General features: G+C 36.6%; 1 protein-coding gene across 1 annotated transcript in view; it reads right to left on the reverse strand.

Annotated features, from left to right (window-relative positions):
• LOC107699712 (uncharacterized protein KIAA0825-like) overlaps positions 1-17,727 on the reverse strand; it is a 136,384-nt gene that overhangs the window by 85,412 nt on the left and 33,245 nt on the right. The window contains exons 8-10 of the mRNA XM_016501047.1: positions 9,925-10,190; positions 7,269-7,419; positions 2,382-2,572 (exon numbers count right to left, since the gene is read on the reverse strand). Of these exons, the coding sequence (XP_016356533.1) occupies positions 2,382-2,572; positions 7,269-7,419; positions 9,925-10,190 (608 nt within the window). The remainder of the gene's footprint in view (positions 1-2,381; positions 2,573-7,268; positions 7,420-9,924; positions 10,191-17,727) is intronic.

The following is a 17,727-nucleotide window of genomic DNA, read 5'->3' on the forward strand; positions in this document are numbered from 1 at the left end:
TCTTATTCATTATTTTAATTAATAGGCCATTTATGCTTCATATTGTCACTGAAACAGGCCCAATAAATACTGCTGTCATGGGTTTTGACTTACAATATGTAAAACTCAATCCAACATAGTGGAAATTTAAGTTATTTTAAAAATGTAATTTAATATTGGCTAAAGATTTAGAGTGTTTATTACATTATTTGTGTTTTTAAAGATTAATTTTATTTGAGTGTTATATGACAGCATGATGGCAAATGTGATATACAATACCGTTCAAAATCTGGGGGTTGGTAAGACTGTTGGTAATTTTTTTTTTAAGTCTCTTATGCTCACCAAAGCTGCATTTATTTGAAGAAAAAATAAATAAATAAATAAAATTGAAATAATATTACAATGTAAAAAAAAAAACTTTTTTATGTTAATTCATTTTCAAATTGCAATTTATTCATGTGATGGCAAAGCTGAATTTTTAGCAGCCATTACTTCAGTGTCACATGATCTGCCAGAAATTATTCTAATATGTTGATCTGGTGAAAGAAACATTTCTTATTATTATCAATGTTAAAAACATTTGTGGCTGCTTAATATGTTTGTGGAAACATTTATCAAATAGATGCTGTTCTCTCTATTCATCAAAGAATCCTGAAAATAAATAAATAAATAAAAAAAATATATATATATATACTGTATATATGCTGCCCACAAGGCTATCAGCACCAACATATTTCAAGATTCTTTGATGAATAGAAAGAACAGCATTTATTTGATAAACGTACAGTAGTTACTGTTACATTTGATTTTATGCAGCCTTGCTGAATAAAAGTATACATTTCTTAAAAAGAAAAAAATTACTGACCCCAAACTTATGAACTGATGTAAAAAATAAAGAAAATCAGCATGAACATATCCAATATCAACCACTATTATATCAAGCATGCATCTACTTTCAATTGCACACGTATCAGTAACTCAAACCTTAAATACATGCATGTCCAACTCAGTTCAAACCATTAAATGTGTGTACTTCTGTACAGTCTCTCAGCATCCAGAGGTCATGCTACCCACTTTGGTTTCCCTATCAAACTCAACTTTTCATCACCTACCACCAAGTTCTGCTTTATAGCACAGAGAAAGTTCCCCTTTCACCAGATAGGAGAAAAAGAGAAGGGAGCAGAGGCAAAGCCCATCTGCTTGGCAGACCCTGAGCTCAGCCGGCACCAAAGAGCTCATAACCGGGTGTCCTTGCAGCAAAGCTCATCTGCTGAAACAAAAACCGGTCCCTCCATTCATTCCTTCCCTGCGGCCCTGGGCGATCTGCTCTTTCTCATCAGTCCTGGAGTGGAGGGGAAGTGTGCTCTTGTGGCATCTTTAACCACTTTAAGTATGTGTTAATGCTACGCACAAGGCCTGGGCGGTTGGACCCGGTCTAGCATGAAAGAATCAGGCCCTCCGCCAGGCGCTGAAGCAGGGCCATGTGCTAACAAAGAGAGACTGTTTTACAAATCTGGAGATCTGCTTTGACCCCCGGCATAATCACTAAAGCATTCAACACTGTCTGCTAAGCCCGAGGTTCCTGATAGTAGGTGGGCTTGTGCTTCTCAGTGCAGCAGAAATACGGTAAGATCATTCAATCAGACAGCATGGATGACTGCTCTCTATTAGAATGTGCTTGAGTGTGACCGCTGACCACAAGATGTAGACGGGTGACTTTAACCATGCATGGCCATTTCCTGTATGACGCATCTCCACAACGTAGCAATCGAATGCACATGAATGCTACATGCTACACTAAATGGTACATGAGTAATAGAGCAGTTCAAGTTGTTGGCTATAGCCAGACTCTTACAAAATCCAGCAGGTTCAAAAACTCTTTTATACTTCTCTGGGGTTGGGAATTGTGAGGCGACTGTTATGTAGAACCATCCCTATTTAGTCAAAATTGTGGAAATGAATGATTTTCATGACATTCAGTTTCATTATCGATAATAAATAATAAGAAATAGTGTTTTATCATTAAAATTGCAATGGAGAAACACACAGAAAGAAAGAAAGAAAGAAAGAAAGAAAGAAAGAAACGCACGGTTGGTATTGTTAACAGTAGCAAAAAATAATAAAATAATAATAATAAAAAATCATATTTATAATATTACACACACACACACACACACACACACACACACACACACACACACACATATGTATAAGAACAAAACAAACTGTTTTTTAATACATAATATAGTAAATAAAATCATTGAACAAACAAAATGATAAGAAATGGTATTGTAGTAATATAATGGTGGAAGATCCCATTCCCTGCCCACACAATTTAAAAAGTAGCAACAGCACTAATGTAAAAATGTGGCAGGTTTTCAAACTATCTTCATATCTAGTACCTGATCTGGGAGAGTCTTTTGTAGGAGGGTCGTGCTCTTGAGTACCTCTGAACTAAGACCTCCAGGGTCTCACACAGCACCTGGGCCAGGGTCTGCCGGGCCTGCAGGGGGGCAACTGTGCCCCAAAGGTCACTGCGCAGGCCTGTGAGAAAATAGTGCCACATCTGGATGGAGAAAGAACACCTTTCACCCTGAAAAAAAAAAAAGATGAAGGAGACAAAAAAAGAGACAAAGAGAGACTGGTAAAGATATGATGATGATATCATGGCAAATATATACAGAATATAAGAGAAAGAAAAAGACAGAAGGTCTTTCCAGACAGTCTTCCTCTAGACCCTCATGGTCATGCCACCTGCACGCTGCACCTGGACCCCTCATTACCACAGAGAGAGAGAGAGCACATGGATACTTTGAAGTTTTAATCTGGATATTCAATCACTGCTCCACTGAACATTAACCAGACATACATGCACACTGACCAGGTCACTCCTGTTACGCAGTACATTTCAAGTCTCATCACGTGTGACTTTATATATTGGATAAAATCATAATTTTAACTCATACCTCATGATTTTAAAATGGAAATCACATTGTGAATTCTTGTGTACATTTGTGTATTTTTTCCTACTGCACAATATCACAATTAGGTGAACATAGAAGTTAGTTTTAAATTCTTTTATTATTGAAGTTTAGGCAGATGTTGCTATTTTTACCAGCAAAATAGCACATCTTTTAACATGAAAGACTGTCAATTTATTAAGAGAAGCTCCAGATGTTTCTGCAATTTCTCTTAACTATAGATCAAACAAAACAATTTTTTCTTTGAAATATCAGTTTTATAACTTTTTCCTAAATTAGGTTTTATAGGTTTTTCCTGTGTCCTTAATTTCACTTTCCATCCTGTTACTCTTTTGCAATATCCCTTTAAATAACAAAAGCCATTGACATTATCCTCCAGAAAGTGATATCATTTTTGGCCGGGGAAAAACAGCATAAACATGAGCAAGTCTAAACAACAGATTTGATGAATTATGTGATGTTTTGTGGTATTAGCTGGTTTGTTTCACTTTAAAACAGAGGTTTTATACTCCTGCAAGAGACCCTCTTCCAAAAATATAAAGGCAGCTATATTTTATGTATAAATTCCAATTAAGAAAAATATTAAGTTATTATAAAAAATACATGTTAAATATTCGGCTTTTAAACAAATGAAAATATTTCCTGGAAGTATGCACTTTGTTTATATTTTTTTGTCCAGCCATATGAGTATTATATGTGACCCTGGACCACAAAACCAGTCTTAAGTCGCTGGGGTATATTTGTAGCAATAGCCAAAAATACATTGTAAGGTCAAAATTATAGATTTTTCTTTTATGCCAAAAATCATTAGGATATTAAGTAAAGATCATGTTCCATGAAGATATTTTGTAAATTTCCTACTGTAAATATATTAAAACTTAATTTTTTATTAGTAATATGCATTGCTAAGAACTTCATTTGGACAACTTTAAATTTTCTCAGTATTTTGATTTTTTTGCACCCTCAGATTCCAGATTTTCAAATAGATGTATCTCGTCCAAATATTGTTCTATCCTAACAAACCATACATCAATGGAAAGCTTATTTATTCAGCTTTCAGATGATGTATAAATCTCAATTTCGAAAAAATTGACCCTTACGACTGGTTTTGTGGTCCAGGGTCACATATTATCCAAAATTCATTGTGTAAATAATCAAGTTTAAATTATAAACATGTTTTAATTAAAGTTTAAGTGTATTATAAGTTATTTCTGCACTTTTATTAAAACAAAGTATGACACAATACTCTTTTTTTAAAAGTTAGTGCATAACAAGAACGAGATGACTGATCTACAAGGTCAGACTTCTGTCGCTGAAATGCTTCAGAATTTTGTGATACTGTACATGCTGAACAGCTCAAACAGAGAAGCAAGAATTAGAAACAATTCAGAAAAGGCAAAAATGATAAAAAGGACGAGAGACCCTTGTTTCCTAAGAGGCTAATTACTTTCAGGCAAAGAGGAAGCAGCATTAGGAGTTCACAGTGTGACCAAAGAGAGATTATTAACAACCATGTACTACATCTCCTAATGAGAGCTGGGACGTGGTCCACCAGTGAGCCAGGGCTAAGTCAGCCATAGAAAGAGACACACAGGGCCATGACCACACGTCCGGACCCAGGGATTTAGTGCTAGTGACTGGGCCTCTGGAAGCGCTTGGCCCTTTGGCATTTGCTCAAGAGGAAGTGAAATGGAAGGGTGAATGGAAGAATGCAAAAGAGAGGTGGGGGAAGAGGGGATACAGGTCAACAGAGGAGCAGACTCGCAGAGCCAGCCGCACACCTGCACACAGCAGGCCAGTCTGCCCCACAGCCCCGCAACGGGCGGATGTGTGCGTATGTATCCGTGAGAGAGCGTATGTGTGCACGGTTATCTTAATGGAGGTAAGGTTAGGGCTACACTCTTCAACACACAGATGGTTGAGTCTAACGCTGCCTCAGGGCACCACAAGCCCCGTTGAAATGACTAGAGGAAGGGTCATTATGAGAATGATAAAGCTAGAAAATCTTTATAACTAGCAATACACCCAAGATTATTTTTCTTATTAATATCCTTATGCTATTTAATATAAATATCAATGCTTCTTATTTGGTCTGAAAATTTTGGTCTGTTTTTCATTTTAATAAACAATATTCAATTCTTTAATTTATCAGCAACTGCAGCCAAATGAATTCAAAATGCTTACAGCAAAAAGTACAAATCTGGTTTAAAATAATTATATATATATATATATATATATATATATACAGCGGGTAAAATAAGTATTGAACACGCCACCATTTTTCCCAGTAAATATATTTCTAAAGGTGCTGTTGACATGAAATTTTCACCAGATGTCGGTAACAACCCAAGTAACCCATATATACAAATTAAACAAAACAAATAAGTTCAGAAATTAAGTTATGTGTGTTGTCACGGCCAGCTCGTTCCCAACCATAACATAAAGATGATCACACATACAAACGAATATGTCAGTAGCAAAATTATTTATTTAAAAGAAAAAACGGCTGATTACAAAAACAAAGAAAAACACCAAAGTCTAGGGATTGAAGTAAATATACACGAAAACAATAATCCAATGGGGTAAAGAACATTGACAAAAGAAAAGAAAACCCAACAAAAAGAGTTGGAGCAAAAGACTTCTCTGGAGAACAACGTTCCACCAGAGGATGTGGATTGAGCAGATCAGGAAGGGACATCTTTTATACTCTCCGCCCATAACGTCTCTAATTAGCAGTGACAACACACGTTGATGCTACACTGCCCCCAGCAGGCAGAAAAGGGAAAGACAGGGTCGTCACAGTATTAAAATGGAATGACACAGGGAAAAAGTATTGAACTACTGAAATGTATTTAATACTTCGTACAAAAGGCTTTGTTGGTAATGACAGCTTCAAGACGCCTCCTGTCTGGAGAAACTAGTCGCATGCATTGCTCAGGTGTGATTTTGGCCCATTCTTCAACACAAACAGTCTTCAAATCTTGAAGGTTCTGTGGGCCTCTTCTATGAACTCTGATCTGTAGTTCTTATTTTCTATTAGATTCAAGTCAATTTATTAGCTGGGCCATTCTAGCAGCTTTATTTTCTTTTTCTGAAACCAACTGAGAGTTTCCTTGGCTGTGTTTGGGATCATTGTCTTGCAGAAATGTCCACCCTTGTTTCATCTTCATCCTGGTACTGTAGGTGTTGGGACTGAACCAGCTAATATTAATTTCCGCTGACTAGGGGCAGGATTGCTTTCTATTTACTGATAGATTTCAGCTTCCAATTTATACATGCGCACAAATTTCATAATTTACCCATTATTTGTTTATATATTATTTTATATCTAAAACATTTTAATAATACAATTTAATTAAAAATCTTCATTTAATTTAAATTTCATTAAATTCAATAATTTTTGGATGATGATGCAAACAAACAAACTGTTGAATGAAACTTGTGATTAAAAATGTTGATTAAAATAGACAGTTTAAATTAAATAAGACAAATTAATTAAGCTACAAATTCCATATCTAATGTAATTAAAAACAAATAGTTTTAGTTTTAAACAGCTTTCCCAAATAATCCTTTGTCTTCGACTGGTCAACAAAACAGATCCACAAACCAAACCAAAACAAAACCAAATTACAACATTCACAATGCCAAAATATATTGCTAAAAAACAAACAAACAAACAAAGCAAATCACAAATATATAGCGAAAAATCAATATATTGGCTTGCCTTGCCCTAATGTGTATTAAAAAATAAATAAATAAAAAAGGAAGGAAAGACAAGAGTGTTTTACATGAACACATACTGATTCTACTCAATTTGTCAGGCTGGCTGAGACTGGGATATTTGTGATTGGTTACAAATGCACGCAGCATCCTCAAGCATTTTAAATAAGTGAGATATTTTGAATGCGTTTATAAAAAATGCTCTTTAGTATGGCAGCACTGAGGCTGGATGTACACACCTGACTCCTTTTATGACAGCCTGAGAGAAGTCAACTAAATAGTCAAGGACAATGTGCAACAGCAGCGTGCAAATCCAAGAATTTAAGAGGGAGCCTACTTAAGAATACAATAACACAATTTATCATTTATTATCCAACGTCACAGCATTTCAATACAGATACACTTATGATTTGAATGTGAATATGCTGTGTGATTTAACCACAGCTTTGTCCTTGAGCACAGTATAGAGGTACAGGATGTTTTGTCTTCCAATAACCTAACCCAACCCTAAAGAAATGCCTTCAACAGGCTTACACGTAACATGAGCTATTATTGAAATACTGCTAGAAAAGCTACAGCCATCTGTACCTCGTAAAACGGGCTGGGGTCACTCCAGTAGTGGCTCTCGGCATCCTGTAGTATACTAGCGGCACACACATGGACGCAGTAGCTGGTCAGGTGATCGTGCAGGGCTGCCATCACATCCTGGCTTCTCTGAATGGGCAGCAGAGTTAGAGGCCTGAGGTTGGAGACATCAAAGACACAAGGCCTGGTTTAAGGCAAAAGAGGTGTAGTTTACAGGTCAAAGAGACACTAAGTGATTAATATCAGCAAACGGCTCCTATTATTACCTGTCAATCATTCAACACCTCCTTCTTCCTCCCCTAATATTTCCTCATTCCCTCTCTTCAAGTACAAGGCCACACAGACGGTCTGATACCTTTTTTTCTATATGTCTCTCTCTCTCTTTCTGTCGCTCATTCTTGGCTTTAACCTTACAAATACATAGGTGAATAGTTCTGTTAGAGCGCACCAGCTCACATACGTCTCACTCTGGTTCTTTACAATCCAATTACAGTATTTTAGTAAATCTGGCATCCATCTGACAGGCTGCCTGGCCGGGGAAACCTGGGCTTGACAAAGTGTACTATAAATCGGTGAACTTTAGCAATACTCACCCTCTCCAAACACTTTTCATTTTATGTACAAATGCACAGGTCAAACCCAAGCTGAGATATTTTATATACCATTTTATATTCGGTATGGATTTTTATCATCCATGGAAAGATTTGGAGTTATTTATGAAATCAGGGGTACCACACCATAGAGCAGTGTTTCCCAACCGTTTTTTAGTCGCGGCACCCTTTGGAAATTTTAACAAACTTGTGGCACCCTACAAAATTAATTTTGTCACAATATTTGAATTTCTAACTTCGATATGATAATTTGAAAAGTATAGATATTCGGTACAACAGTGAAGAACTGCAGAATATAATGTCATACAGATATTTAAAAATTTTGTCCATCAATGGTGGCAATCAGTAGGCTCATTTCTAATGAAGAGACCAATTTATATGACAGATTTTAATGTAGGATTTTATACATATGTAAACATTATTTAATTACCATTATAACTAGCTATCTCACAAATTTTTGCTCACTCAGTGTTTTTTTAATTTTACAGTGGGGTAATTTTGGTGCAGTAGCACGAGATAGCTTGATTTCAAACTTTGAAGTAAAAAAAAAAATTTTACCAATTATCCAAATAATGTTTAGTCCTAGAAAGCTATTATTATCAGAACACGTGAGCATAACATAGCGGTTAGCAGATCAATGAATGAGAGGGCAGCGTTACCAGAGTTGCCCATATAACACACCATGTTACAACACAGTAGGGCTATTGCAGACAGAAACAATACTGTACTACATCGATGTTTCCTGTCGGCTCAATTTTTGAGTGGACTTTGCTGTTCCGATGAGCATGAACGGTATACGAGTGGAGCGACTGAGCGGAGCGCACACGCATAGAGCGGGATAATACGCAGAGCGTCACACCACGTGAAAGTGAAACCTGAGCAGTGAACTAATTTTCGGCAGCCGAAATTTCGGTGCATCTCTAATTATTGGCGACATCAGAAATTGATATTATATAATAGATGCTTTTTTGAACATTTTAGCAATTTAAAAATATTAAAAAATGATTTTTTACACGGCACCCCGGTTGGGAAACACTGCCATAGAGGATCATGCTTCATTGTCATTCCTTGCACCACATCCACTACAGAAAAAAGGTGGAAATAAGGTATAGCTTTTGAATCATTGATTAATGTACTTGAGCCAAACATTAAGATCTTCATCACGTGTTTATGCATTTGAAAATGCAAATACATGCAAATAAGAAAATGTATAACATAAAATGAAAAGGAAATTGTAAGATTTCACAATAATATTTTGGCTAAAAGTTTTTTTTTCCTTCTCCTTTTTGTCATTATAATTAGAGTTTAAATTACATTATATTGCATATAAGTATATAAGCATACACTACATTAAATCTTGATTGCTTTTGGCTTTAAAAGTAAGAAATAAGACACTTTTTGCTTCCGTTTTTTTTTTGTTTTTTTTTGCAGTAATGACAATTTTGCATTCAATTTGATCTTGTTTTAAGGTCTCAGCTCTTGCTTTGGTCCCACTTTATATTAAGTGGCCATAACTACTATGTACTTACATTTAAATTAATCATTTGATACAATGCACTTATTGTGTACATACATGTTTTACATTGTATTTATATTTTAAAAAATACCTGCATGTAATTACATCTGTAATTCATTTCTGTAATTACATTTAGTAATGTGTGTACATACATAGTTACACTGTTGACCGACCCCTTACACCTTAAACCTACCCATACCACCAAACCTGTCCCTAACCTTACCCGTATCCCACCTCAATAGCAGCAAAAGTGTTTTGCAATACAATATGAACACAATAAGTACATTGTACTTATTTTTTGATGTAAGTACATAGTAGTTAAGGCAGAAGAAAGAAATTCAAACAGGTTTGGAACAAGACTAATGAGAGTAAACAATGACAGAATGTTTATTTTTGGGTGAACTATACCTTTAAGAAACTGATTTTTATGCAGTGTATTTATACTTGATCTAGCTGTAGTCTGCTGAAAACATTGTATGTTCTATAATGGACATACATGAGTTTGGTGCTTTATAGAATGAGTGTAACTCACATGCGTGTGGAGTCTCTGAGCTGGCTTTCATAGTGTGCGAGTGTCTGGTGGATGTACACACTGGTGGCCATCAGAATAGGCAGGTTCTTGAAGGGAGCTGAGGCCAGCACTTCCCCTGCCCTCTCCTCTAGTCTGGTCAGTAGGAAGGAAGTCACACGGCCACACACCTCCACGTAGCTGGAGCACACGGGCAGCAGGCTGTTCTCTCTAAATGCCACAGCCAGAGGGTGAAAAGCATCCATCTGCTCCACAACATCTGCACAGAACTGGAAATAAAGTGAATATGTGAAGTTTCTCGAATGTGTTTTTATAGATAATCAATACTTGATAATAAATGTACCCCTCACTTAGTTCATTCTTTTGTCCTTACGATATTTTACAATAATAAAAACAATTAAACATATCTAATATGCATTATTTTAGTTTATTTTATTTTACGTTACGTTACAGGCCAGTTTTTCCAGGAAATAAAATGGGGAAGAGCTAGCTTGAGAAACATCACAACATATCTAATATGCATTATTTTAGTTTATTTTATTTTACGTTACGTTACAGGCCAGTTTCTCCAGGAAATAAAATGGGGAAGAGCTAGCTTGAGAAACATCATAACATAACATACTGGAGCACATAAACAACCTGTCAGGCTTTATCTCCGATACTTATGGATATATTTTTAAAGGTAAAGAACTTCTTTGGTGCAACCATACCATTATCCACACTAGACAGGCTTCCTTACTATCATGACCATTTGGTAGAATTATTTGCAGATAGTTGTTGTAAAATAACTCTCAGGTACTCCATCCTTTCCGTCTTAAACCAACAAAAAGCATTCAACGCTATACAGTAAGAAATTCTTTATCATACAACCCTCAAACTTCCCTTTTTGAAGACCGAAATTGCATTTCAGCAGCTCACACAGCTCTACCATATGTGAACGGACTAGCATTTATTGTAACCGAATCATCCATGCCGATATGACTGTGTGAGACGTTCAGGGCCATTTTCTGATTCAAATACCTGCAGTTCCCCTCCTGTGGCGCCTGAAGAGAGAAGCAACACTTATCTCATTTTTCCACATTTGTCCTGCAGGAAACAGGGAATCGGCACTGGTATTTTCTCTTCAAAATGATTACGAAAGTGTGTGTGCCTGTTACATCTGCCTTACATTGCCTCAGGAGGCACGCAGCTTGAAAGGAAGACCCCTAAGGGTTATTGCCAAAAAGAGGCAGCCCTGGAACAGAACATACACCAAACTTCCTCCACCTATATTTCTCCTACCCTTGACAAATGAAGACATCATTGTGTATCTATCCCCATCTAGCACTTCCATTTCTCCCTTTCTCCATCCCTCCTTCCAGCCACACGTGTTCAATGCAGATTAGCAGTGACGGCAGCGAATCTGGGCATGCTGAAGAGCCAGACGCATGTGCTGGGTTCACTGTCGAATTTATATACCTATAGAAATGAGTTACGATGCCGGCCGATTCGAGAGCAGTAAAATATACGTGTGCATTGTATATATCTCCCTCCACTCCACCCTTTCCCCCTTCCACAGGGAGTTACTGTGTCCCAAGGCCTCTGCGAACATGGACAAAAAAAACCAGCACATGTTAAATGGAAACTTTCCCAATAGCATGTCTATCAATCAAGCACGAACAGGCAAGAGAGAGGTGACTTCATGCTTCTCCACTAAATTTCAGCATCTGCATTACACAGTCTGCAGTTTCACTATGTTCAGGCACAATAGATGCAGCACAGCAGGGTTCTCATGATAGTAAAATTTCACTGTTCAAAATACAAGCTTCAATACCACAGAAAAAACACCCTCCTTTATCTAAAAAGTTAATTATAATAAATTATATTTGTAAAATAAAATTATTATGGTTTATGATATTAACTAGATAGATATTAACTCGTTTTTTTTTTCCATGTAGTTAGTAAGTTTTAGTAACTATTATAAAAATACAATATTAAACTAACTAAATGTTAAATTAACACGTTTTACAAAATACTGCTGGAATTTATAAATTACGTTTTTATAATTATAATATAATATAAAATAAAATTATTACAGTTTCTTGTTATACTAACCATAATATTATATTTATTATTAATCAATTTAATGAACGTAATCATTTTAATAAGCTGTAACTATAAATTAAAAATTAAACAATGGCATGCTCCATGTATTTATCAATTAAGTAATTACAATATCTGAGGTAATTAAATAAAAAGTGAGTAAAAAACGAATTATCATTAAATTATAATTATGACACAAAATTATTATAAATGTAAGTATAATTAATAAATATTATCAAACTAAATTAAAACAATGACGTGTCAAGTATTTATCAAGTAAATATTGCTTCAAGTTACAACAATTACAAGTACAATTTAAAAAAAACTGGAATAACAGTAAAACTTAAATAAAAAGCACTGAGGGGTTTTCTTTTTTTCTAATATTGTTTTATTAATATTAACATCATAATAGTCAGTGGCAGGTCTAAGGACTAAGACAAATATTTTCTAGTGCTGGGCAATGATTAATCGTGATTAATCACATCCAAAATAAAAGGTTTTGTGAACATAATATATGTGTGTACGGTGTATATTTATTATGTATATATAAAGACACACACATACAGTATATATTTAGAAAATATTTACATGTATTTAAATGTATATATTTATATTCATATCATTTATTTTATATCTAAATATATTTAATATATAAACATAACATATTTTTCTTAAATATATACATGCATGCGTGTGTATTTATATATACATAATAAATATACACAGTACACACACATATATTATGTACACAAAAACTTTTATTTTGGATGCGATTAATTGCGATTAATCTTTGCCCAGCGCTAATATTTTCACATCTGATTTCCCCTGTATGTTCACATCACTTAAGTCCAAACAGTGTTTAAATTCATATCCCATAAAGATTTGGTACTCTGTATTTATACTAATACAATAACTGGTAACATTTTTTTTTACCAGTGCTGCTTTTGACATCCCAAAAGCATCCTGAGAGACCTTGCCAAACCGGAAGCCCCTACAGGCTTAACAGGTCTTGAAACAAACGGCCGACTGGACAGCGAGTCGATAACAGGCTGAGTGTTGTTGTTATAAGCTTAGCGGGAAGTGTGAGAGAGATGTGGGCGAGAATGCAAAGATTCACCCCAATCCAAGGTGATGAGGACCCGAGAGGTGTCGGTGAGATTTATGGCTTTCTAAAGCCTGCTGCCCCGGTTCGGAGAACGCTTAACTAGAGCAGATCAAAGATATGGATTCCAATAGGACAGCCACCGCAAGGTTATTTCTCAGCAAAGCTTTAAAACATTTAAGAGCTCAACTCTGCAGCAGTCTTCTTACACCTTTGAACAGTGCTAAATCCTTCTCCTCACACAGGGTTAAGGACGATCGTCAACACGAGGTGGTCAATAGCTGGATGGTGGTTTCAGGTTGATAAATGATTCACTGAAATATTATGCAGACGGGAGGTCTGGCGACTCGGAGAGTTCGAAACAAAGCATGAATGTATGAATATGAATGGCTGAAATATTGATCTCTGTAATGCATCTGGACTGACTACGTTCTGGCTAAGTAAGGCCTGGGCTAGCATAACGCTGCCTACTTATGGGCCATGGTGACATGTGTCAAAAAGAAGGGGTTTTGAGACACTCAGAGCAGCAGAGAATGCAAATAAATGCACATGCTAACCTTTGAGATGAGGGCTGCTCATTCTGAAGCACTGACCTACACGTAAATGTGTTGTACAGGTCTTGAGTGTGAACAAATTTTGACACTTCTTAGTGATGTGGTTCCTGGGGTGTCAGCAGCATGTAGCGGCATCAATGAAATGGTATGGAAATCAGATATGAACACAGACGTTCTAAATTTCATGAGCAGGGGCCATGTTGCTCAAAAGTGTATTTTTTGTTGTGGACAAAGGTTTAAAACAGGTTTGCAGGCAGAGGTCAATACTAAACAATGTGTGAAAAAGTAGCAATATGAAAACCCTCAAAAAGCATTTCCTGTATAAATACACTACTGTTTAAAAGTTTGGAGTTGGTAAGATTTTTTAAGGTGTTTGAAGTCTCCTCTGATCAATTTAAAAATAACAAAAAATTTCTTATTATTATCATCAATGTTGAAAACAGTTGTTGCTTAATATTTTCCTGAAAACCTTGATACATTTCGTTCCAGGATTCTTTGATGAATAGAAGGTTCAGAAGAACTGCATTTATTTGAAGTAGAAATCTTTTGCAACAAGTTTTAGTCTTAGTAATTTACTCTATTTTTTTTTTTGATCAATTTAATGCATCCTTGCTAAATAACAGTAATAATTAAAGGGGTCATGAACTGAGAAATAAAAATTCCCTTAATCTTTCAATATATAAGAGGTCATTGTTCTATAAAAACAATCTTTAAATTTGAGAACTCAAAACTTTCTCGTTAGTCTAAAAACAGCTTATATTGAAGCCAATCTGCCAAAACGACAGGTTGTGGAATGTGCCACTTTATGACATAATAGTTTGGCAAAACCCCGCCTCCGCAAAAGATCATCATTGCCTGTTTAGCCCCGCCCACCGATTTACGCAAGTAGTGTAAATAACGAGAGAGGAAAACACAGGTCTATGCAGAAACCAAACAATAAAGATGGCTCTGAAGACAACAAGATGCTGTACAGTGCCAGACGTAGTAGTGTGGCTAAACTTCGCTTCCGCCTCCTCAGAAGAAAATCAACGCCTGCTTCTACATTGCTGCCTGTTTAGCCCCGCCCACCAATTTGTGTAAAGTAGTGTAAATAACGAGAGAGGCAAACACAGGTCTATGTCAGTAAGAACTCAAGCCTTTGTTCACTTTATTTTACAGCGGATTTGTTTACAAACAAGGCACAATTCAACACAGGATTTTCAGACAGATTGAAACTAAAAGAATGCTGTGCCAACTATATTGGATCCGACAGTAATGTCGCGACACACAAATGTGAGTAACTGTTGTTTTTATGTGGTCACTATTGTTTTGTCTGTAAAGTAGATCGTTTGATATGAGTATTTACCGTATTGGCCCGAATATAAGACGACCCTGATTATAAGACGGACCCCCCTTTTTCCAGATGTACCTTTTGGAAAAAGCCTTTTTAAAAACCAAATCTTGTTTTTTCTCAGTAAAAGACATTTTGTCTTCAATTATGTTCATATTGCATATTTTTCCTATTTTAATTTTTGTTTTGAAAGTATGGTAAAAACTGGTCAAATGTACCAACAATCACATTTAAAAAATATACACTTTTTGATATACCATAAAAAAAAAAAAACAGGTAGCCCATCTGAATTAGGACATTTAGGCTATCCATCTAATAGTAGCCTACCAAAATCTTATTAACAGTAGAAGTTAAATCTTACTGTACTCTTCAAATCTGGTCTTTAGTCTTACGTTTTAAAATCACAAAGGGAGTTTGGTCCCATCAGGCTAACGTGACAGTCAGGACTCGTGCAGCTGTAAGGTTTTCTTTTTCTTTAGTTTTTTCTCGCGATCTTTACAACACACACATTACATTACGTATTTCATGGCACACTCGTTTTATGCGTATTTGGCGCCACCTATTGTCGTGGGTGTATTATTGACATGTCAAAGTCTAGACCCTGAATATAAGACGACCGCGTTTTTTCAGATGTATTTCCAAGAAAAAAACATCGTCTTATATTCGGGTCAATACGGTATGTGTTTTAACCTAAATCACAGCAGCGTCCATCTGTGAAGGACATCAGGCTGTCAAACATACACAACTTTTAGCCAATCATAGCAGTGGGCGTTTACTTCCGAGTCTACAATCCGCCACACCTATTCAAAGGAGCGTTCCAATGAGGAGGGTGAAAACAGGACAGAAAATAGCCTATGATGGGGGTTTTTTTATATAAAAATCTTGATAACATTATAAGTGGACCTCAGAGAACAGTACAAAATAATAAAAAAAGGCAATTAAAAAAAAGGCAGCTCATGACCCCTTTCCTTCCAAACCTTCCAACGGTAGTGTACAATATGAAATGAAAATTAAAGTGTGTGTGTGTGTGTGTGTGTGTGTGTGTGTGTGTGTGTGTGTGTGTGAACACTGCAAACTTTGCTTAAGTTTCATTCAGAAATATTACCTACAAAACTTTTGTCTATTGTGGACATCTATGTTTTTAACAAGAAAAAAGGGCTGGTGCAGGAGGCATGCAGGGGCTGAAACACCTGCATCCTATCCCAGCTCAGAGGCTGTCCTTTGGGGCTGTGATGGCTCATCAATCTGCCTGAGCTGCAGTGAGCGGAGCTTGTCTCAGACGGGGACCTCCATGATGAGGGATAAAATGAGGCAAAACACTGGGCCGTAGAGCAAACCCACAGGACCAGAGAGGATCCTGGAGCCACGGTGCCTGCTCAGGACGAGCAGACATGTCATGTCACTGTGAACACATGTCTTTCAAAAGAGAAAGAAATATTTTCAAATGCATCACAAATACCTTCCTCTACAACTCTGTTCCAAAACCTAGTGAGCTGCCTTGAATTGACTTCATTCCTGAGAAGATGCATCCTAATCCATAAGATACTTACTGAAAGGTTTGCAGTACTCAGACAGAGTACAAGAAACATGAAACAATTTATTTCGACAGAGTGTGACAATAGCATGTTTCTAAGCTTAAAGGAGTGGTTGATTGCAATTTCACTTTTTTAACGTTAGTTAGTGTGTAATGTTGCTGTTTGATCATAAACAATATCTGCAAAGTTACGACGTTGAAAGTTCAACGTCTTATATTCGGGTCAATACGGTATGTGTTTTAACCTAAATCACAGCAGCGTCCATCTGTGAAGGACATCAGGCTGTCAAACATACACAACTTTTAGCCAATCATAGCAGTGGGCGTTAATTCCAAGTCTAAAATCCGCCACACCTAATGCCTACAAAAACGGCTCGTAGGGACTACAACAGGTTACTTCCCGGGTTCGTGACGTCACAAACCCAGATAAAACCCGCCCCTGGGAACATGCAACAAAGGGGGCGAGGCCATGTTGCGCTGCTTTAGAGAAGAGGAAGAGTTGTTGCCATGCCGTTAAAACTAGGGGTGCACGAAAACATCTATTTATATATGAATCACGATTCTGTCTTCTAACGATTCTAATGGCTTCACAAGTTTCAAAATCAATGTTCTAAAGCAGCAGTTCTTAATACTGATCCTCGTGTCCCCCTGCTCTGCATTTCTCTCTCTCTCTCATTCTGATCATCAGCTGGTCAGCTCCAGTAAACTGTGTTCCAATTATACATTTTATGTGTATAGACAAGACAGATATTTTTCACATAGCTATGAGAAGTGTTAAACATGGACGAGCACGCGGTTGCCGTGCTGTATTACATCTTTAACCAGGATAAAACCGTATATTAAAAGCTAACATAAGCAGTAGCATTTACAAATAACAGCGTATCTAAAAGAATGAGACAGCAACAAACAAAAAACATACCATTAAGAGCCGTGCTTGCACAGGTTCTGCGCGATCCTCTTCACTAATACCCTCTGCGTCTCAATCGGGCTTAAATTGATAAGCAATATTGACGACGTCATTGTTTACAATACAACCGGAGCACATGCCGCTGAGGTGAAGGGCGGGACGTTTAGGCGCGAATCTAGCGAATCACAACACACTAGGCCAGCAAACCAAGCCCATTGTGTATTTCTGAGGGAGGGGCTTCATAAAATCAGGAACTGATCGGAGCGTTCAAAGGAGAAGGGAAAGAGCGGTGTAGAA

This window comes from Sinocyclocheilus anshuiensis, unplaced genomic scaffold, assembly GCF_001515605.1.
Source record: "Sinocyclocheilus anshuiensis isolate Anshui unplaced genomic scaffold, SAMN03320099.WGS_v1.1 scaffold278, whole genome shotgun sequence".
Classification (NCBI taxonomy): Eukaryota; Metazoa; Chordata; class Actinopteri; order Cypriniformes; family Cyprinidae; genus Sinocyclocheilus; species Sinocyclocheilus anshuiensis.